The 23,164-nt window shown below is 37.2% G+C and overlaps 1 protein-coding gene and 1 pseudogene across 3 annotated transcripts in view; one reads left to right on the top strand and one right to left on the bottom strand.

Annotated features, from left to right (window-relative positions):
* The window catches only part of Gpatch8 (G-patch domain containing 8), a 94,839-nt gene that overhangs the window by 63,077 nt on the left and 8,598 nt on the right, over positions 1 to 23,164 (bottom strand). For 2 of the 3 annotated variants that reach the window (XM_071603717.1, XM_071603716.1), the window contains exon 1: positions 4,612 to 4,692. Coding sequence is in view for 1 of the 3 variants with exons in the window: in XM_027947043.2 (XP_027802844.1) it covers positions 4,612 to 4,686 (75 nt within the window). In the remaining 2 variants the exon portion in view is untranslated. Of the gene's footprint in view, positions 1 to 4,611; positions 4,693 to 23,164 lie in introns of those variants that run through there. The other variant, XM_027947043.2, reaches the window with a different exon arrangement.
* On the top strand, positions 18,804 to 20,229 carry LOC114101897 (aldo-keto reductase family 1 member B10 pseudogene; annotated as a pseudogene).

Below are 23,164 nucleotides of genomic sequence, written 5' to 3'. Positions count from 1 at the left end.
GTCCACCTAAAACTAAAGAATAAATATTAAAAAAAAAAAACTATGAATATGCTGAAAACAACATCAGCAATTAAAAAAAAAAAAAAAAACAAAACACTTGCCAGGTATGATAGTGCATACCTATAATTCCAGCTACTTTGGAGGCTTATGAAAGGAGGATGGCAAATTAGAAGCCAGCCTGGGCAACACTTAGCAAGCTCAGTCTCAAAATAAAATTTAAAAAGCAAGATGGGTGGAGGGAGAAGCTCAGTGGTAGCGCTTACCTAGCATGCCTGAGGCCATGGGTTTGATCCCCATAAAGGGGGTAGAAAGGGGAATATTCATTAACTATTTGTATTTCTCAACATTTTAATTTATTAATTATCAAGCAGAAAAATTTCCCAGGAAGTTCTCTCTGCTCCATGTAGTTTTATACCACCACAGTAATAAGGACTATTTTTGCAAAAGTACCACCAACATGTATGATACGTGCCTGCCAAATCAAAGATAAAATTTTACTGTATTGTATGGGGCTGAATCCAAATTTTTATACAAGGAAACACAGTATTATATTTCAGGAGAAAGTTATGCTACAGGCATATAAGTGACTAGATGAATTTCACAATGAATTTTCTTTTAGTTGACAGCCACATTCAATTTACACACTTTAGCATATTTATTTTCAATAGTGACAAAAATAGCAAGTCTCTTGAGTGGATTGTAAGCTTTGCTGATTGTGTATCAAAGACTGTGTAAGCAAGAACCAAATGCTACTAGGTGAACCCATGCAAACAACAGGTTGTAAAAATTCCCAAAACAAAACAAAAAAAATCTATAGCTCACTACAGATGACACAATGAAGACTAGAGAGAAAAGCCATATAGTAATGCTACACCATTCAGCTCCAAGAAGCACATTTATAGTGCAGTCCACATATGGTCACTGCTAAATGTCAAATCAGCAGTCTTATAGAGTTACAGTTTGGAACTAGTGGAGTCCACAGATCTAAACAGATAATGCAACATGACAAAAATCCAACTATACATATACTTCTAAATCCCTAGACAAGCAAACTAAACATCAGCAACTAGAATTTGAAGTGACACTAATTTTTAAAATCTACTCAATCAACCTGACAACTATTAAGCCAGGATTTTAATCAGTAAGATAGAGCAAAAACCAATTAATGCTTATTGGTAGTTGCACTTCCAACTGCAACAATGACTGCATACTTTAAGTCTATAATGTAGGTATCTTGCCACCTATATAATTTAACATCATTCCCCCATCTGATTTCTCACATCTTCAAATTATAGTCATAAGGACCAGACATCCTAAATCATACCAACCAATTCTTCAAAGTATGATGCAATCCTAACTTGATCTATGACTTTAGATAAAATTTTGTTTTCTAAATATTGTAAGTACATGGAGGTTATAATTATAATGGCTGGGATCTAAAAATCATAAAGCAATAATGGCTTTTTAAAATTCAAGTTCAAAAGAGATTTTATAATAAGGATAAAAGTTAATACTTTGCACTTTTACTTTAATTCAAATAATCAAGTTGTCTAGCAATTCTTTCATAATTTTCTTAGAAAAGTGTTTCACCCTTGACCAGAAATTTCATCAAAGGATATTTGGTTGGTTGAAATAAAGAAAGGAAAATAGAACTTTACAGTAGATATTAAATACTTAACAAAAGTTAAATTTTCATGTGTTTTTAACTGAAATACTTGTATCATCTCACTAAGAAATCTAACTTCAGAAGTTCACTAAAAATATAATGCATTATTACATCTTCAAATCTCATTTCCCATCTTGTTAGTTTGCATCAAATTCACCCTATTACAAAACAAAAAGACCTTAATCCTATACTCACAATAACCCTTCAACGGGCATATTCTTGGCACAAACCTGTGCAGAGACTTCCACGGTTACCAGCTGCTGCAGATTACCTTTGTTAAAAAAAAAAAATGACTAGACCTTTAGCTCCTGCAATGATCTGTAGACTCCCAAAGCTGCATATTTCCAGCCACTTTTGAGTTGCATGCTGTAGCAAAACAGTCAGCACCTCTCAATAGATATTGCTGCAGAGAAAGATTTTAATTCAGCAGAGTCTCTTTCTGTGTTAGAAGCAACGACATTTCCCCCTAAGAACAAAAATAGCTCAATATAGCCAGCCAGCCATATAACGCAATATATACTTATTATTTAGTGGGAATTCCTTAGGTAACAGGGGATTTTTTTCTTGGGGGAGAAAAAGTGGGGGAAAACTACCTACTACTTTGATGCCAATCACGGGAGTTTCTTTTAAAATTTAAGTTTTACACCCAAATGATTAGGTAGCTTATCTTGTGAATCCCATTTCTACCTAACCCAATATAGGCCATGAAGCTGTAACTACTACTTAACTTAAATAATGCATATATGTGTTTCCAGGAGTAAATTTTCATTAGAAACATACTTATTAGTATAATATACACCTTTGAACGTGTTTATTTACAAAAAAAAAATAAATATACAGTCTGAGTACTATACTACTTGCTACTTTAAATGGAGAAGATAATAGTATTTAATAAATGACATATATATATATATATATATTAGTTCTCCTCCTCATTGAGATTTCTCAACAATGATTACTCAAACTGTCGTCTTCTCCTTCTTTTTTTCTTTTTCTTTTTTAGTTGTTGTTGGACCTTTATTTTATTTGCTTATTTATATGTGGTGCTGGGAATCGAAAACAGTGCCTCACACATATGAGGCAAGGGCTCTACTGCTGAGCTACAACTCCAGCCCTTTCGACTCTCTTCTGACAGTGCTCTCCCTATGATGTGTGCTAGAAAAAAATCCTGGACATTGTGAGGCAAAGTAGCATTAGCCTTATGTGCCACAGAAATAAGTTTTGTGGCCCCAAAAGAAAGCTTTTATTATAAAACGTATCACTTAATGCTTTTTAATACTTTGTTGAGTATAATAATAATAAATACTAGGCTGCAAATTCAGCCTAGTATTTAAATATAAATTTCCTGCTACTGCCAAGTCAGAATACTTAGAATTATAGTTTATATAAGTATATTAACCAACTATACACCTTATAGACTATGGTACTGGGCTTTTCTGCTGACAGTTTGTTCTTGAACTTTGACCCCAAAAAACCACATTTATTAAATTTAAAAAATTATTTCTCAAGTACAAGATACTGATCATGGCTACTGATTTCATTATAAAATTCTGCCTCATGATAAGTCCCAAAATGATACTGAGCAAGGCATAAAGTGAGTTTTAACTTAGCAAAGTGGGCTTGGCAATTTATCCTTATGTCAAAACTCAAGACTGGACTTTCAGCACATCAGATGTGACTTCTCCCTCTGCAGCATTATCACATGCGTCATCAATTACTGCCATGCCTAAGTCTAGCATCATGCCAGCACATTAAGACAGAAGATACTATACGCAGTGTTCACTGGACCAGAAGGACAGAAATAAGAAGGGGAGGTGGGGGAGAAAGAAACCCTAGAGAAGAAATTAAAAAAAGGCAGACCGTGCAATACAAACCAGATCATGGCTGCTTAGCTAATATGGGCCAACTGCTGTGGAAGAAAAATGTCGAACACCCCAAGTTGTGTAAATTTCTGTAAACATCTAAACACACACACACAAACACACACAACACCAACCTAATTAGGAACATAAATATATGTTGATCCTTTACTATGTTACAATTTCAAAAAAGCTAAAATTATAAGTATTTGTACTCTGTACTCACTAAATTGACTTTTTTTCTTAAGGGAAAAGAAGCTAGTGTTTCTTAAAGGGAGAGAAGGGGTTTGTCTTGACTACTATAAAGATTAAGATTCCCTCTTTGGTGATTTTTCCCCAATCAGGTTTTTCCAATGACTCAATGAAGCCCTTATTAATTATGTACACTTAAGCACAAATATTAAATGCTGACAATAATGACATTTAGACATTGTAACAACAGACTGTGTTATTTTAAAATATGGGTTTTTCAAAATAAAAATAATATTAAAAAAATCAAGATTTCTTTTTAAATTAAGAGAAAGGGAAAATAAATCTCCTTGTTCTACGAGTTGGTATCATTAATGCCCCAAACTAAGCAGTGTGGAAAAATATAATTAACTTTTGACCAACAACAACAACAAAAAAGAGAGACATAATTAAAGCTACAGAAACCATGTTTATCATGTTTCACTAAAGTCTGATAAAAAAATATATTATTTCTTAACCATTTCTAATCACTTCACATATGACTGGGCACCCAAGAAAGGTATTAAAGGATCAAAATACATTTTACTCCTTTATTTAATTTATAAAAACACTAAGCTTGAACTTTCTATCTTTATCAGAATATCAATATGGGCCAAAATAATATTTTTCCATTGAAATTCCAATTTGTTTTTCCATGTTTTGGACTAATTTCCCAATGTATTAAAAATATCAAATCACATCCCAAACTCATTTGATTACTGCAGGGCATGCAAGAAAATATCTCTAACTAACTATACTATCAGTTATTAATAAGCTTAACTTCACTCACATCAAGTGTCACACGAACACTACCTAACTAACTGGCTAAGACCTAAAATTTAGCACTGATCATCTTACCGATTCTATAGGCTTGTCAAGTGATGCTTGTTCAATTTCCAAATGTCCTTCTTCATATTGATCAAAGTGATTACCCTGAAAAAAAAAAAAAGACTACAGTTATTTTACAAAAGCAATAAATATCAAAATTGTTAATAAGCTAATCAAATGAGGGGTTATTTTAAGCTTTAAGCTTTTCATTCTCAGTCAACTACAAAAAAAATCACAAATTCAGACTCCCCCCCCCCCCCCCCAGTACTGGGGATTCCAGGGACATTCTACCATTGAGCCACATCCCTGGCCCTTTTTATTTTGATAAAGGGTCTTGCTAAATTGCTGACTGGCCTCAAATACTTCAGATCCTCCTGCCTCAGCCTCCCGAGTAGCTGGGTTTACAGGAGCACTTCATCACATTCAGCACAAATTTAGACTTAAAAAAAAAAAAAAATCTATCAACAACTAGGAGCTGAAGTATAGCTCAGTAATAGAGCGCTTGTCTAGCAGATACAAGGTCCTGAGTTTGATCCTTAGCACAGAAAAGAAAAGAAAAGCAACTTATTACATCAGGTAACTAACGCAAAATGAAATTTTTAAAAAGGGTTGGGGAGACTGGGGGCTCAATGGTAGAATGCTTGCCTAGCACACCAGCAGGCCCTGGGTTCAATACCCAGAATTCCCCACCCCCAAAACAGGGATGGGGCTATACCTTGGTGGTCAAGCAATCCTGGGCTCAATTCTCAGTACCAAAAAAAAAAAAAAAACAAAAATAGGAAGAAAAGGAAATGAACATCTTCTAGGAAAAGTCAAGATCATCCTTGCCCCGTCACACAAAATTACTCATTTTTTCCAAACAGATGATGAATCATTAGCAAAATCTTACAAGCTTAAAGTTGTTTTAGAAAATACCACAGGTAACAAACTATAATCAACAAATAACAGATACTTAAATTTCTAAAGACAGCTAGTTAGATTTCCAAATTATTCTGGATCTATGAGCTACTAATCAGGATAAATAATATAGTTTGCGTCTAGGAAAAGACACACATTTATAATTAATTGATCTTCAACAAAGTACAAAGACAAATTAATGAAGAAATAATAGCATTATTATTATAGATAATAATAATTATCTATAATTTCAATAGATGGTGCTAGAACCAGGTATCTACATGCGGGAAAAAAAATCAATTTAGCTGGCTGGGGTTGTGGCTCAGAGGTAGAGTGCTTGCCTCACACAATGTGTGTGTGTGTGTGTATACACACACACACACACACATTTTCTTTATCCATTCATCTGTTGAAGTTGTACCTAGGTTAGTTCCATAGCTTAGATATTGTGCATTGAGATGCTATAAACATTGATGTGACTGCATCACGAGAGAATACTGATTTTAAGTTTTTTGGGTATATACCAACTGGTGGGATGACTGGGTCAAATGGTGACAAACCATAATTTAAAAAATTAATATGGGCTGGGAATGTAGTTCAGTGATAGTATGCTTGCCTAGCATGTGTAAGGCCCTGGAATCAATACCCATTAAAAAGAAAAAAAAAAAAAACTGGGCACTGTGGCATACCTATAATCCCAGCAGCCAGGGAGGCTGAGGCAAGAGGATTGCAAGTTTAAAGTCAGCCTCAAAGTCCTAAAGCAATTCAGCAAGACTCGTCTCTAAATAAAACATAATAAAGGGCTGGGGATGTGGCTCACTGGTTAAGCACCACTGGGTTCAATTTCTGGTACAAAAAAAAAAAAAAATGCTTTGTAGACCTAAATATAAAACCTAAAATGGCAAAAGATTCTAGCTGGGTGCAGTTATACAAACCTCCAGAGGGTGAAACAGGAGGATTTAAAGTTCAAGGTCAGTCTGAACAACATAGTAAGGCCCTAAACAACTTAGTGAGACTCTGTCTCAAAATAAAAATAGTTGGGGATGTGACTCAGGGATAAAACACATCTGGGTTCAATACATAGTACCCCCCACCCCGAAGAAAACATATAGGAGAATATGTTTGTGACCTCAGGCTAGACAAAGATTTCTAAGACACAACACAAAAACACACTATATGAAAGAAAAACAGGGGCTGAAGGTGCAACTCATTGGTAAGAGTGTGTGCTTAGCCCATACAGAGGTCCCCAGTTCAATTCCCAGCATTCACATATACAAGACCATCTGAAAAATCTACAATTTATGACATACAACATTTTGGAAAAGGTAGAACTATGAAACCACTGATATAAGGAGGCTCTTAGTGGGGTAGGGAGGAGAAGCATGGGAGGAATAGATGGAAGAATAGATGAATTCTAGATAGGGAAGAGGGGTGGGAGGGGAAGGGAGAGGGCAGGGGATTAGCAAAGATGGTGGAATGTGATAGACATCATTATTCAAAACACGTATGAAGACAGAATTGGGTGTCAACATACTTTATATACGAACAGAGATATGAAAAATTGTGTTATATGTAATATGAATTGTAATGCAATAAGAATTGTAATGCATTCTGCTGTCATTTTTTAATCAATAAAAAAAAAGATTTACTAAAAGATTAGTGGTTCCTAAGGGGTTGTGGGGAAGAAGGAATGAACAGGTGGAGCACAGGAGATTTTTAGGAAAGCGGAACTATCCTCTATGATACTATATAATGGTGTGCACATGTCATTTGTACAAACCCATAGAACTACAAAATCAAAAGTAAACCCTAAAGTAGACCATGTATTTTGACTGCTAATGAAGTATCCATACTTATTCACTTATTGTAACAAATGTACAAATGTACTGTAACACATGTGCAGGATGACTGGGGAGGAGAGGCACTGTCTGTAAAGGAGAGATTGGATATATGAGAACTCTACTTTTCCTTCAACTTTGCTGTGAATCTTTAAAAACTGCTTGAAAAAATAGTTTATGTATTTAATTTAAAAAATAAATAAATAAAAACGAGAATAAACTCATATTCAACATTTCTAAAGCATTTCTTCCAAACAATATTTAAATTTTAAAATGTACCATAAAACTGACAGGTAACCAATTGACAAAAATGGCTACTTCTAAGAAATGAAATGGAGAAAGAAACCCTCATTTTTTTTTTTTTTACTTGTTACAATGTAGCCTGAACATTTAACAATATCTATAATTATTTTCCTTACTAGGGATTGAACCCAAGGGTGCTTTACCACTCAGCTATGTCCTCAGTCCTTTTTATTTTTTAAGACAGGGTCTCCCTAAATTGCTTAGGGCCTTGCTAAATTGCTGAGGATGGTCTTGAATTTGAGATCCTCCCTCCTGCCTCAGCCTCCAAAATTACAGGGATTACAGGCACATGCCATGGCACCCAGATATTATTTGTATTTCATTATTATTATTTGTGTTTAATAATATACCTTTATAAGTGGGGAATCACAATGTTCCAAAGTTAAAGACACTTCTAGCACAGTTTCCTCACTTCTGACAAGAAGCTATTCCAAAAGGTAACATATCTAGATGTATGATTAAGCTTCAGTCTAACAAAATGTTTGAACAAGAACATTTGGGCTGGGGATATAGCTCAGTTGGTAGAGTACTTGCCTCACATGCAAGCCCTGGGTTCAATCCCTAGCACCACGGGGGTGGGGTGGGGGGAACATTTCACACACACACAAAACACAACAACTTAAGAGGCCCAATTTCTAGAGCACAAATCACCTTAAAAGATTGAAAATATGAGGGGTTAGGGTAAGAGCAAAAATATGAAAGTACTGAGTCTTTACAATGACATATAACATTCTGGAAAAGGTAGAACTATGAAACCACTGATATAAAGAGGCTGACTTAACTTAAAAAAAAAAAACCTGTACAAAATAACAATCCCATCAATATGTACAACTATAATGCATCAATAGAAAATGTGGGGGGAAAACCACTACAAACATCATCTTTTCATTGTGTTTATATAAAAAGGATGTGTTCTGCCAAGAAAAATGGCATATGCCCATAATCCCAACGACTCAGGAGGCTGAGAGAAGAACCAAAAGTCCAAGGTTGCTGGGCACGGTGGCACATGCCTGTAATCCCAGTGGCTCGGGAGGCTGAGGCAGGAGAATCAAGAGTTCAAAGCCAGCCTCAGCAAAAGCAAGGTACTAAGCAATTCAGTGAGACCCTGTCTCTAGATAAAATACAAAATATGGCTGAGAAGTGGTTCAGTGGTCCAGTACTCCTGAGTTTAAGCCCCAGTACCAGGGCAGGGGGTGTCCAAGGCCAACCTCAGCAATTCATTGAGACCCTATCTCAAAACATTCCTATAATCCCAGCATCTTGGGAGCCTGAGGCAGGAGGATTGCAAGTTCACCAGCCTCAGTAATTTAGTGAGGCCCAAAGCAGCTTTGTGAGATCCTATTTCAAAATAAAATATGGGGCCAGGGCTGTAGTTCCGTGGCAGAAGATTTGCCTAGCATGTGTGAGGCACTGGGTTTGATCCTAAGCACCACATTAAAAATAAACAAATAAAATAAAGGCATACTGAGGCTGGAGTTATGGCTCAGCAGTAGAGTGCTTGCCTAGCACGTGTGAGGCCCTGGGTTCAATCCTCAGCACCACATAAGAAAATAAATAAATAAAATAAAGGTATTGTGTTCAACTACAACTAAAAAAATAAATATTAAAAAAATTTAAAAAGGCATTTTTAAATTTATTATTTGTGTCCATCTATAATTACAAATTAAAAATAAAATATTTAAAAAATGGCTGGGGATGAGCAGCCCTGGGCATTTTTTAATTTATTTTTCTATCCATCTATAACTACAAATTAAAATATATATATATATACATAAAAAAGGGCTGGGAATGAGCAGCCCTGGGGGTTCAATACCTGGTACAAAAAAAAAAAAAAAAAGAAATAAAAATGGTTGAGGCTGTAGCTCAGGGGTAAAGTGCTCCTGTTTCTATGCCTAGTACCTCCCCACTCAAAAATGAAGAAAGAGGGCTGGGGTTGTGGCTCAGTGGTTGAGTGCTCACCTAGCACACATGAGGCACTGGGTTTGATCCTCAGCACCACATAAAAATGAAATAAGGATATTATGTGTCTACCTACAGCTAAAAAATAAATATTTTTTAAAAATGAATAAAGAGGGGCTGGGGTTTGCCTTGCACATGTGAGGCACTGCGTTCAATCCTCAGCACCACATAAAAATAAATAAACATAATAAAGATATTGTGTCCCTCTATAACTAAAAAAAAAATTAATAAAGACATGTTATTATTGTAACCCAACACATAGCATTCAGTAATTTTTCTGCCATCTACTAGTAATTGTCTTGATACAAGGCATATAAATAAAGAAAGAATACCTGGAAGGAATCATGGTTTATGGTAAACAGAGAATTATAATATGATAAGTACCACAGCAGAGGGGTAAACAGAAAGTTGGAGGAATACAGATTAGTAGCGTCTGGCAAGACTGGGAAATGGAAATGAGCTAGAGCTCAGCCAGAGTGGGAGCTAAGGAGAAATATGCAGTCTGTCCCATAGGGGGAATGGTAGAGTACCAATCCTACCAAAGGCTGCCTTCATAGAGTATGAATTTATTCTCTGAGCTATATTTATTCTATGTGGTAGTTGCAGATATTAAGAGAAAGAATAGTATGATTACTAGATGAGCAAAGATAGAAGAAAAAAAGAGTAAGAGAGCAATATGATTTTTCATTAAAAACTGTTTAATAGAGGACTAGGGAGATAGCAAGAGAAAGAGGTCCTATGTTCAATCCCCAGCACCAATAAACAAACAAAAAATGTTTATTAGGGATTGGGAGTAGGTAACGGAAAACTTCTGGAGAACATAAAAGACAGTGTAATGTCGGGAGCTGGCACATAGGAAATGAGCACCCCTTAGCCTTGAGTGATGAGATGTGGCAAGCCAGCCATGGGCTTTGTGTATGTGAACTATGAGCATTGAGTGCACAAAGTGGACTGAACTGACATTGCCCCTCCATTTGGGTAGGCCTTGCTCTGGTCCTTCTACTTGCTCGGCCATGATCCCCACACAGCTCATGAGATGGGTATAGACTCCCTGATGTCAGTCAATCTGCTGACAGCAAACATCATGAAGCTAGACTCAACCCCCTGAAACCTGACCCCTTACCTCATTTGAACGACTTATCCAAGGACCCCTAAGATCAGAGGAGCCATCACAGTACCCAAAGAAAAAGGTATTTCTCTGTCTCTATGTGATTATTTCATGCAGCCCAGTTCACCTGGAGTGACCTTGAGGGTTAATCGTGGAACATGACAGTGGAGATTTGGAGAGGATTGCCTTAAAGATTAAAATAGCTCTATCCAAAAAAAAAAAAGGAATTAAAGAGTTGTGGTGGCCTACACCTATAGTCCCAGCTTCTAAGGAGTCTGAAGCAGGAGAATGACTTTAGTACAGGAGTTTAATGTAAGCCTGGGCACCACAGTAAGATCAGGCCTCAAAAAAAGGTGGGGGGTTGGGGGGGTGGAATCTGTCACAACCTAGAGGAGCTTAAAGACACATAACAACTAAAAAAAATGAAGTATCCTGTATGGGATCCTGGAACAGAATATGGTCATTAGGGAACACCAAGGAAATCTGAATAAAATTTGGAACTCTGTTAATGATAATTTATCACTATTAGTTCATTAGTATGGTAACTAATGTACTAAACTACATAAATCTTAGTAATAGGAGAAACTGGGTATAGGGTATGAGACGTACATGGGAATTCTCCATACTGTCTTAGCAATTTTTCTGTAAATCTGAAACTGTCCTTAAATAAAAGATTTACATATTAGGGACTGGGGATGTGGCTCAAGCGGTAGCGCGCTCGCCTGCCATGCGTGCGGCCCAGGTTCGATCCTCAGCACCACATACGAACAAAGATGTTGTGTCCACCGAAAATTTTTTTAAAATAAATAAATAAATAAAAATTACCTCTCTCTCTCTTTAAAAAGAAAAAAAAGATTTACATACTAAAATAAAGGTTTTGGAATGGTCAGTACCACTACACACACACACACACACACACACACACACACACTCAGCTTCTTTTAGGTTTGTATAATACCTTCAAGAAATCTTTACCTAATAAATTTGTGAAATACTCAGTGTAGTATTTGGCAATCAGCTGCTGAATTCAGGATTTTTTTTTTTTTTTTTTGGCGGGGGTGGGGGGTGGTGGTGGTGATGCTAGGGATTAAATCCAGGGCCTTATGCGTGGGAGGCAAGCACTCTACCAACTGAAGTATATCCCCAGCCCCCAGGATCATTTTTACCATTCCTATTTTATAATAAGAAAACTGATACAGCTGGCTCATGCCTGTAATCATAGTGACTTGAAGGCTAAAGTAGGAGGATCACAAATTCAAGGTTAGCCTTGGCAATTTACCAACACCCTGTCTCAAACTAAAAAAGTAGGCTGAGGGTAGGGGCTGGGGTTGTGGCTCAGTGGCAGAGCACTTGCCTAGCTTGCATGAGGTACTGGGTTCAATTCTCAGCACCACATAAAAAAATAAACAAGTAAAATAAAGGCATTCTGTCCATCTACAACTACAAAAAAATTTAAAAAAGAAAAAAGTAGGCTGAGGTTGTGGCTCAGTGGTAAGAGTGCTGGCCTCATATGTGTGAGGCAGTGTGTTCAATTCTCAGCATCACATGTAAATAAATGAATAAAATGAGGTTCACTGACAACTAAAAATACTATTTTTAGTTCCATATTTCCACCACTGTATTATACACAGAGAATTAAAAAATTTAAAAAACCTCCACAATTCTAAAACAATATTCTCTATAGAAGGCAGAATTAGTGAAAATCTTTTGCTTATCATAAAAGACAAAGACTAGATTGACAAAGTATTATAGATTAGAGGAGACAAAGGAGAAATAACTAAATGTAATCAATGTGAAATCCCGAGTAGGATCCTAAAATAGAAAAAGGATATTATTATAAAAACTGTTAAAATAATACCTGTGGTTTAGTTACTAATACTCTGCCATGTTAATTTCCTAGTTTAGGTAATTTTATTATGGTGATTATGTGGATATTTTAGTAAGAAAAGATGAGCAAGCAGTATACCAGAATTCTCTGTACAATTTTTACAACTATTCTACAAATCTAAAATAATTTTAAAGTAAAAAAAAAAAATTTTCAAAATTATGGAATAATCTCCAAGACATATTGTCAAAATATAAATACCTAAGTGCTAAAAACAATGTGCCTGCATGCTATCCTTTAAGAAGGAAGAATAGAAAATGCTTATATGTGTAGCTGTGAAAAGAACACCCATGTAATTGGAGTGGTCATTTTTGACAGGTGATTTACTTTTCACTCTTTTTAATGTTATGCTAGAAAATCAAAAAGAAGAGGAAGAAAGAAAAATAAGATGTAATTTTTAACTCTCAGGATACAAACTACAATAGTAATAATCGTGATCAAAGGTGGAGTGATAATAATAGATATTTTATTTCTTGTCTCCTCTCCTGCCTTCAAATTTTTTTCAAATCATTCTTTCCAAAAATAGTCAGTATGATACCTGATTACTTTGAAGGCCTTAACAGATTTGGAAAAGTATTTTTTACTGCTTGCCACCACTTTCAAAACCTCATTAAATCTATTAAATCCCTTTAGGGCTAGATGATCATATAATGTATCATACAAACCAGGGAGGGCACTTTGAGAATAAAAAGGAAATAAATATTATTCTAGGACAAAAAATATAAACCAGAACATATGGTCATCCTAGTAAAATTAATAGATCCTATGTCTATAGAGCATTACTAAAATTTAGTTTTAATAATAATTGGTTGGGTTGGGCATGGTGGTGTACACCTGTAATCCCAGCAACTTGGAAGGCTGAGGCAGGAGGATGGTGAGTTCAAATCCAGTCTCAGCAACTTAGTGAGGCCCTAAGCAATTCAGCAAGGCCCTAAGCAACTGAGCAAGATCCTATCTCTAATAAAATATTTTAAAAGGGCTAGGAGGGCTAGGGATATAGCTCAGTTGGTAGGTACAGCACCACCAATAAAAGAGGGGGGAGCTGGGAGCCAGGCGTGATGGCACACTTGTGCTTGTAAACCCAGCAGCTTGAGAGGCTGAGGCAGGAGAATCATGAGTTCAAAGCGAGCCTCAGCAAAAAGCAAGGTGCTAAGCAACTCAGTGAGACCCTGACTCTAAATCAAATACAAAAAGGGCTGGGAATGTGGCTCAGTAGTCAAGTGTCCCTCAGTTCAATCCCTGGTACCCACCCCCCAAATACATACACACACACACACACACACACACACACACATACGTATGTGTGGGTATATATATATATATATATATATATACATATATATATATATATTTTTTTTTTTTTAATGGGCCAGGCATGGTGGTGCATGCCTGTAATCCTAGGGACTTGGGAGGCTGAGGCAGGAGGATGGCAAGTTAAAGGCCAATGCCAGTAATTTAGTTAGACTCTGTCTCAAAATAAAATAAATACGTAAACAAATAGAACCAGGGATGTAGCTCAGTGGTAAAACACCCCAGCGTTCAATCCCCAGTATCAAAAAAAAAAAAAAAAAGAAAGAAATTGTAAGTGTACATATGCATATACGTATACCCACTGACCTTCCCTCAAAAGCCTCCATTTATGCTAGCTCTAATTACAAATAAATAAAATATGGGATTGGGTGTGTGGGTCAGTGGTAGAACTTGCCTAGCATGTGTGAAGCCCTAGGTTCTATTCCCAGTAAGCAAAAACAAGAAAATAGCCAGGCTCACCTGTAATCCCAGCAGTTTGGGAGTCTGAGACAGGAAAATCGTGAGTTCAAAGCCAGGCTCAGCAATGATGAGGTGGCTAAGCAAATCAGTGAGACCCTGTCTCTATATAAAATACAAAATAGGGGGCTGGGGATGTGGCTCAAGCAGTAGCGCACCGCCTGGCATGCGTGCGGCCCAGGTTCGATCCTTAGCACCACATACAAACAAAGATGTTGTGTCTGCCGAAAAACTAATAAATAAATAATATTTTAAAAAATTAAAATAAAATACAAAATAGGGCTGGGGATGTGGCTCAGTGGTCAAGTGCCCCTAAGTTCAATCCCCAGTACCAAAAACAATAAAAACAAAAATCCAAGAAAATAGAACCTGGCTGACCTGCCCTGTGTATCATGAAAATACACAGTAGCTTTAGTTGCTTACAGGTCAAGGATTCTGCTTCCAAATGTGAGACAAATGTGAAAATAAATTTAGCTTTGATGATAATTTAAATATAGACAGGGATTGCCCTATCAATATAAGTAGAATCTTATTTGTTAACTGATGATGATTTTGGCATCCACATAATCCCACAGCTGTGTCTTTCCCGGGTAACTTGACCATTGAGCTATATTCACAGCTCTTTTCATTTTATTTTGAGACAAGGTCTTACTAAATTGCCCAGGATGCCCTTGAACCTGTGATCCTCCTGCCTCAGCCCCCTGAGTCTTTGATATTAAGGCTTGTGCCACCACACCTGGTGTCAATTTGTTTGGTTTATATTTTTATTAAATTCAAAAATTTGGGGGGCTGGGGTTGTGGCTCAGTGGTAGAGCACTCATCTCACACGCGCGGGACCCTGGGTTCAATCCTCAGCACCACGTAAAAAATAAATGAGTGAAATAAAGGTATTGTGAATAATTTTTTTTTTTTTTTGCTTATGGCCTTTTATTTGGATTCTTGACTCAAGTCCTACAAATGTCAAGAGTAGGCCTGCTTATAGGAATGGGGAATGGGGAGTGGGAGTGATAAAAGTTCCAGGATGGAGTAAGCCAGTCTGATGTACTCATTGTAATTGAATTCCACATTATTTTTCTGGTAATAGATATGGAAGCCAGGGTCGCTTTACAACTGAGCTACATCCCAGCCCTTATTTTTAAATTTGAAACAGTCTTGCTAAGTTCCTTAGGCTGCCCTTGAATTTACGATCCTCCTGCTTTGGCCTCCAAAGTATCTGGGACTACAGGCTTGTGTCACCTTGCCTGGCTCAACAATTCTTAAAGCATTTAGAAAGGTGAGAAATAATAGTTAGGAATTCCTCTAGAACCCACAGTAATGCTGCATTGTTTCTTTTCACTGGCTGATATGATAGATTCTCTATTCAGACACTTTGACCAAAATTCCACAATGGTCCACAGAAGAACACATGTATTTACAATATGTCACACAGAAAGAAACTCACAACTAAAAGGTGATTATTGTAATTATTAAAACAAATTCAAATTCTAACTATCCATAACACAACCTTCATACTTGAAATATCCCTCAACTCACTTTATAAGATACCACAGCAACTAACAGTTCAACCTAGATAATCCACCACACAGCAGAGAGTCCCTAGGTCTGAACATTTTTCTCAGATTCTACTAAGCTTCTCTCTCCTATGACTTCCTTTAAAAAAAAAAAAAAAAAGGAACACTTTTATTTCAGACATGCAAGAAAAGCTATTTCAGAATTTACTAATTCAAAGCATGTAGCTATATACATGTAACAAAAGAAGCAACATCTTATTACAGCTCAGCACAGAGCATCTAAAGCAAACAGGCTAAATGCCTGTCTTTATTTACTCATCAATTAAAATATAAAACCAACTTCTATGTGTCTAATTGTGACTCAATACAAGAAAAATGAGGAAAACACGAAAGACTTTGCATTCCAAGAGTTCTTAAGTCCAGGGAAGTAAGAAATTATCAGAAGTATAAAATAGGAGAGGTAAAACAACACAGTGATTAAAGGCTGAGACCAGTCCAAAATTACTGAAGTTCTTTTGATTTGTTAGTTGTGTGACCCTGGATAAGTTTTTAATTTGTAAAATGGGAGTAACAATAGAATCTACTCTATGGGGTTAGTGGGGATTACATGAGATAATAGTGCATAACTTACTGCCGAACACAGAGTAAGTACTCTGTGCTGTATCAGGTGCTACTATTACTAATAAAAGTATTATTACTCAAATAAGACCAAAATGTTGTAATAGCACAGAAAATGAAGCAACTAACTCTGCCTAGGGAAGATATCAATGTCAGAGATAACATCAAATGGAGTCTTTTTTTTTTTTAAGTTTAAAAACAATTATTTAACAGCTGTACAGATACTGAAGGTATCATAAGATATTACCCTCACTTTATGAGGGTAAATGTGAAAATTTAGAAGAAATGAACAAATTCCTAGGAATGTATAACTATCAAAATTAAGGTAAGAGCTTGGTCCAATACCACAGCAGCCACTGTTTTATAGGTGGCATTTAGTACTTGCCATAGAAAGTATGCTGTGACCCCTGTAAAAAGGAACTAAGCCCTAACCCCATGTGGTGGTACAGCATGCACTGTGATGCAAAAGGATGTGGGCCCGTACCCAGTAGAGGGCTGTTGTAGTTCAGAGATGGCCTCGGTCCCCTAGGGCCTAATGTGAGGTGTCTTGGTAGGTATTGGCCTCTGCTCTCATACTTGGATTAATGCTGTCTCATGGGAGTGAACAAATTCTCACTCTTGTGGGACAGCACTAGTTACCAAGAGAACGGCTCATTTGCATAACCCTTGAATAAGTAGGAATTTGCTAGAGAGAAGAGCATTCTTGACAACATATGCAAAAGCAAGAATAATCAAAGAGCCTAAACATGTCCAGGTAACAATAAAAATCCCAGGATACAGACAACAAGGAGAAAAAAGAAGAAATCAAGTACAGTTGTTATAATGGCATCAGATAGTTTTAAGCCAGATTAGTGAGTTTGGATCTTACACTTATGATATCAGGAACCACAAAGAAAGTCGCATCTTAAGAGAGAAAAGGTTCAAATCTGAGTTTACTAACTGTGTAGACTAAATTTCTCTAAGACTCAGCTTTTTCATCAGTAAAATGGGGGATACCACCACCACCACCATCTAGTTTGGAGGGTATCTTGGATTAGATAAATATCCTAAAATTCCTTGGTACTAGAGCTGGAATGAAATACGTAATCCACAAATAGTAGCTGATATTACTCTGATACTGTTCTGTTCTCACCAGATAACAGAGCAGTCAATTTTTTACATCATAATAGTCAGGGGTAAGTTTATAATATCCTCTAACTTGAACTGTCAAGTTCAAGTAGAAGTATCAAACTCCTTTCCAATTGACTCTGTGTTCTTGCTGTGATGGTTGGGGTTTTTGTTTGTTTGTCTCTTTCTTTCTTTGGTTTTGATGATGCTGGGGATTGAACCCAGGTTCTCTGTATATGCTAGGCAAGGCACTCTACCACTGAACTATTACCCCAGCCCCAATCTATGCTTTTTCTGGAAACAAATGATCAAACTGGACTGCTTTGGTCGGTTTTTTCTTTTTTCTTCCTGTGGTGCAGGGGATTGAACCCAGGGCCTTGTGCAGGCAAGGCGAGCACTCTACTAACTGAGCTATATCCCCAGCCCTGTTTTCTATCTTTTTATGATGCCAAGCTAACAAATGGACACGCAATAATTTTGGGGAAATTAAATGGGATTGTCTGATAGACCTACACATAGTGAAAATGTCAACAAGAAGCCATAAACAATCAATTAATTTTATTACATAAGATATTTTTAAAACAACAACAAAAAATCATCTTTAAAGACAATTATACCAGTCGGGCACCGTGGCAAATGCCTGTAGCCGCTCAGGAGGCTGAGGCAAGAGGATCGTGAGTTCAAAGCCAGCCTCAGCAAAAGTGAGGCGCTAAGCAATTCAGTGAGACTCTGTCTCTTTATAAAATTCAAAAATATAGGGCTGGGGATGTGGCTCAGTGGTCGAGTGCCCGAGTTCAATCTCCAATACCAAAAAAAAGACAAGTATACCAACTACTTCTTACCAGTTAATTAATTGGCAGATAACTCTACCTCACATGAGAAACAATGCTTTGCAAACTGATATGGTACCAACACTCATCTCCTTCAAGAGAGGCCAAGCTACACAGTGCAGCAGAAAGAAAATACAATAGAAATCAGAAGATTGGAGTTTAAAACTCAGCTCTAGAGCCAGGATTATAGCTCTACTAGTAAAGTGCCTGCCTGATATGCACAAGGCCCTGGGTCAGATCCCCAGACCCACAAGAGAAAAAACAAAAAACTGGATGCAGTAATCCCAGCTACTCCAGAGGCTGAGGCAAGAGGATCACAGGTTCAAGCTGGAGGAAAGTCTAGGCGACTTAGCAAGACCCTGTCTTCGGGGACGCCAGACATCTATTTGCTCTCTCAAAGCCATTTCTGCACCAACCATGGCGACCTTTGTGGAGCTCAGCACCAAAACCAAGATGCCCATTTTGGGTCTGGGCACCTGGAAGTCTTCCCCAAACAAAGTCAAAGAAGCCGTGAAGGTGGCCATTGATGCAGGATATCGCCACATAGACTGTGTCTACATCTATCAGAATGAAAATGAGGTGGGAGAAGCCATCCAAGAGAAGATCCAAGAGAAGGTGGTGAAGCGGGAGGACCTCTTTATTGTGAGCAAGTTGTGGTGCACCTTCTTTGAGAGGAAGCTTGTGAAGGAAGCCTGTCGGAAGACCCTCAAGGATCTGAAACTGGACTATCTGGATGTCTATCTTATTCATTGGCCCCAGGGATTTCAGGCTGGGAAGGACTTATTCCCCAAAGATGATAAAGGCAACAACCTCATCAGTAAAGAAACATTCTTGGATGCCTGGGAGGTCATGGAGGAGCTGGTGGATGAGGGGTTGGTGAAAGCTCTTGGTGTTTCCAACTTCAACCACTTCCAGATTGAAAAGATCTTGAATAAGCCTGGACTCAAATATAAACCAGTGACTAACCAGGTCGAGTGTCACCCATACCTCACCCTGGAGAAACTGATCCAATATTGCCATTCTAAGGGCATCACTGTCACAGCCTACAGCCCCCTGGGCTCTCCAGATAGACCTTGGGCTAAACCAGAAAACCCTTCACTATTGGAGGACCCTAAGATCAAGAAGATTGCTGCAAGGCACAAAAAATCCCCGGCCCAGGTTCTGATCCGGTTCCATATCCAGAGGAATGTGGTGGTGATCCCCAAGTCTGTGACCCCAGAACGTATTCTCGAGAACTTTCAGGTCTTTGACTTCAAATTGAGTGATGAGGAGATGGCTACCTTACTCAGCTTCAACAGAAACTGGAGGATCTGTGTCCCGGCTGACCAGGCTAATTTGCCGGACTACCCCTACAATGCCGATTACTGAAGCTGAATCTCCTGATGAGACACCTGGTGGATTCTTTCTCTTCATGAAGTGGAATTTGCTCTCCCTGAGGCCCATTTTAACTAAATTTATATGAAATTATATTGTGCTTGATCTTGTCAGAATCTAGGCAACATTTAAAAAAAAAAAGTTTATTAGTGCATTATAATTGTACATAATGGGATTTTTTTAATGCTCTAATTGTCCATGCACGCAACATTAATTGCTCAATCTCCTTCCCAGAACCTTCTTTCCGTCTCCTCCTCCCTCCCCCTAAGCAAGGTTTTATTTAGATCCATATGTTGAACCAGGGAAAGACTTATACAGGGAAGTATGACTCAGATGAGCAAATGACTATTTCTTCCACTTATTTGATCTGAACAAATGTTTGTTAAACTACAGGGTCTCTGCTACCATTGAGGATGCAAAAATAAAAATAATTAAAAAATAATGAAAGTAATACCTAATATTGCAAAACAAAAGAAACAAAACAAATAAAATTCAGCTCGGCACCAGATAAACTATATACCTGGGCCTCAATTTTCTCATCCATAAAATGGAAATACTATTTTATTTAATTCCCTAAAGTACTAGAATAATCAGAAAAGAATGAAATAAAGGCGCTTCTTAAGCCATGACAGTATACAAGTATACAATATTATCATTATCATCTCCAGGTTAAATGATCTGATAACGTCCTGGTGCCTCAGTTCTTTAACTTCCTTTCCTACAACCATCCTGTCTTCCATTGTACCTTAGTTATTCACTTTCATGGTCATAAACAATAATTTCAACATTGTACTATCCAACCACCACCAACTTCTATCTTCCCAGATCATTTTCTCTGGTATAATCACACAAACAAGTCCCTCTAACAAGTCTTAAGTCCCATCAGAACCTAAAATATATTGATCCTACCAACTTTTCACCTTCTCACCATTACTACCACCATCTCCCACAACCCCAAAGTCTTCATTCATTACCCTACCAAGCTTAAAATCAGATGGTCCATTATTATTATTACTTCTCTATATATATCCTCAATTCATGGGGCTCCATTCACATTAACTTTGGTGAACAGAGACTGGTTATCAAGACCTTTAATTGTATGGATATAGCATATCCAACAAAACTAAATATCAATTAATCTTGATATAAGAAAGCAGGAATTTTAATGTCTATCCATTAATAAAAACATCTTAAATTACTAGTGCATTCCTGCTTAAAGTACTAAAATAAAACTTACTTTGCAGCCCTAGCTTTTGCTTTGTCCTCCCCTCTCCCTTTTTTCCAGTTCTGGAGATCCAACCCAGGGCCTTACACATAGTAGACAAGTAAAATACCACTGAGCTATATCCTCAGCTCCTACTTGTTTTCTTCTGCCCTGGCTATTTTCTCCAAATAAATGTTCTCCCATTATTTTCCTTTGCAAAGATGCAATTCCATCCTTCAAGATCCAGTTTAAACTAGCTTCTCCATAAAAGCATGTCTAATCAACCCACTTTAAAGATTCTTTCCTTAGGAGTTTTGCATTTACTAACTGTACAATTCATTTGTTAATCATGTCAATCTTAAGAATAACAAACTAAACATCATCATTACTTTTCCTACCCCTTGATCTAGAAGTCCTTGAGGAAGTGGGGAGACACTTCTTAAATAACTCCTCCCCACAGACATACACACACTTCTTAGTACAATCACTTTTTTCTTCTTTTCCTGGTAATTCTAGAAATTAAACCCAGGGCCTTATACATGGAGTCAAGCACTCTACCTCTTAGTTATGCCCCCAGTCCCAAATATTTTTTATTTAACCAAGTTTTCAGAAATTGGTCTATATTCTAGAAATTATTCTCAAGGTAAATATCTCTTGGGGCTGGGGATGTGGCTCAAGCGGCAGCGAGCTTGCCTGGCATGCGTGCAGCCCGGGTTCGATCCTCAGCACCACATACAAACAAAGATGTTGTGTCTGCTGAAAACTAATAAATAAATATTAAAAAAAAAAAAAAGGTAAATATCTCTTGCACAGGTGATACCCTAAAGCAATATTAAGCGAATTAATATTTCAACCATTTTTGCCCTTTAAGATACCTCATAATTTTACTTATAACTAAAATAAAATTATTGGACCACAGCCAAAAAATCTGCAAGCATCTTCTTTAACTTTTTCTATAGTCAAGACCTGGTATAATGGGTTAGGGGTGTGGTTCAGTGGTATAGTCTAGTCAGAATGTGTGAAGCTCTGGGTTTAATCCTTAGCGTGAGCGCGCGCACACACACACACACACACAAAATTTGTAAAGATGTAAAGTAGCCAGACACTATGGTGTACACCTATAATTCCAGCAACCCAGGAGGCTGGAGCATCACAAATTTGAAGTCAGCCTCAGAAACTTAGTGAGGTCCCAAGCAACTTGGTGAGACCCTGTCTCAAAATTAAAAATTAAAAAGGGCCAGAAATGGGGCTGGGGATGTGGCTCAAGTGGTAGCGCGCTTGCCTGGCATGCGTGCGGCCCGGGTTCGATCCTCAGCACCACATACAAACAAAGCTGTTGTGTCTGCCGAGAACTAAAAAATAAATATTAAAAAAAATTTCTCTCTCTCTCTCTCCCACTCTCTCTTTAAAAAAAAAAAAAAGGCCAGAAATGTAGCTCAGTGGTAAATTGCTCCTGAGTTCAATCCCAAGTACCAAAAAACAAAACAAACAAATTAATTTCTCAATTTTGATCAGCACTGTCTACAAAATGATTAAACAAAAATTAAGCTTTGCTTCCCTCATTAACTCTGGAAAAATAATGTTATATGACCCAAAAGATGTGTTCACTTTTCCTACTATCATTATTAAAATGTCAGAAGACATGACCACTTTTTCTTATTATAACTTTTAAATTGGAGAGCCATTTTGTATTTCAATTCTATAAAACACTAAAATGAATTGTAATTCCTCTTTGAAATCAATGTAATTGCCAAAGAATGACAAATTAATGACAACTAATAATTGGAACCTCATGAAATGAGACCAAATGTAATATTATAAAGATTTTCTGGGGCTGGGGATGTGGCTCAAGTGGTAGCGCACTCGCCTGGCATGCGTGCGGCCCAGGTTCGATCCTCAGCACCACATACAAACAAAGATGTTGTGTCTGCCGAGAACTAAAAAAAAAATAAATATTTAAAGAAAAAAAATAAATAAATAAAGATTTTCTGGTAGCTTTAGTGACGTGCAATGCAGAATTTACCTTCCTCGAGATGTCATAAGAAAAGAATAATTAAGGAAAGTAATAGGAATCTCCTGTATTGCTCTCTAACAACTTTAATTCCTTACTATCTATAACATTTATTCAAACACTGTGTGCTACAAATCTACCTACAATGCGAGAACAACTTTAGGTATGTTC

This window comes from Marmota flaviventris, chromosome 17, assembly GCF_047511675.1.
Source record: "Marmota flaviventris isolate mMarFla1 chromosome 17, mMarFla1.hap1, whole genome shotgun sequence".
NCBI lineage: Eukaryota > Metazoa > Chordata > Mammalia > Rodentia > Sciuridae > Marmota > Marmota flaviventris.
The sequence above is the reverse complement of the archived record's forward strand: the minus strand, read 5'-3'. Positions and strand labels throughout refer to the sequence as shown.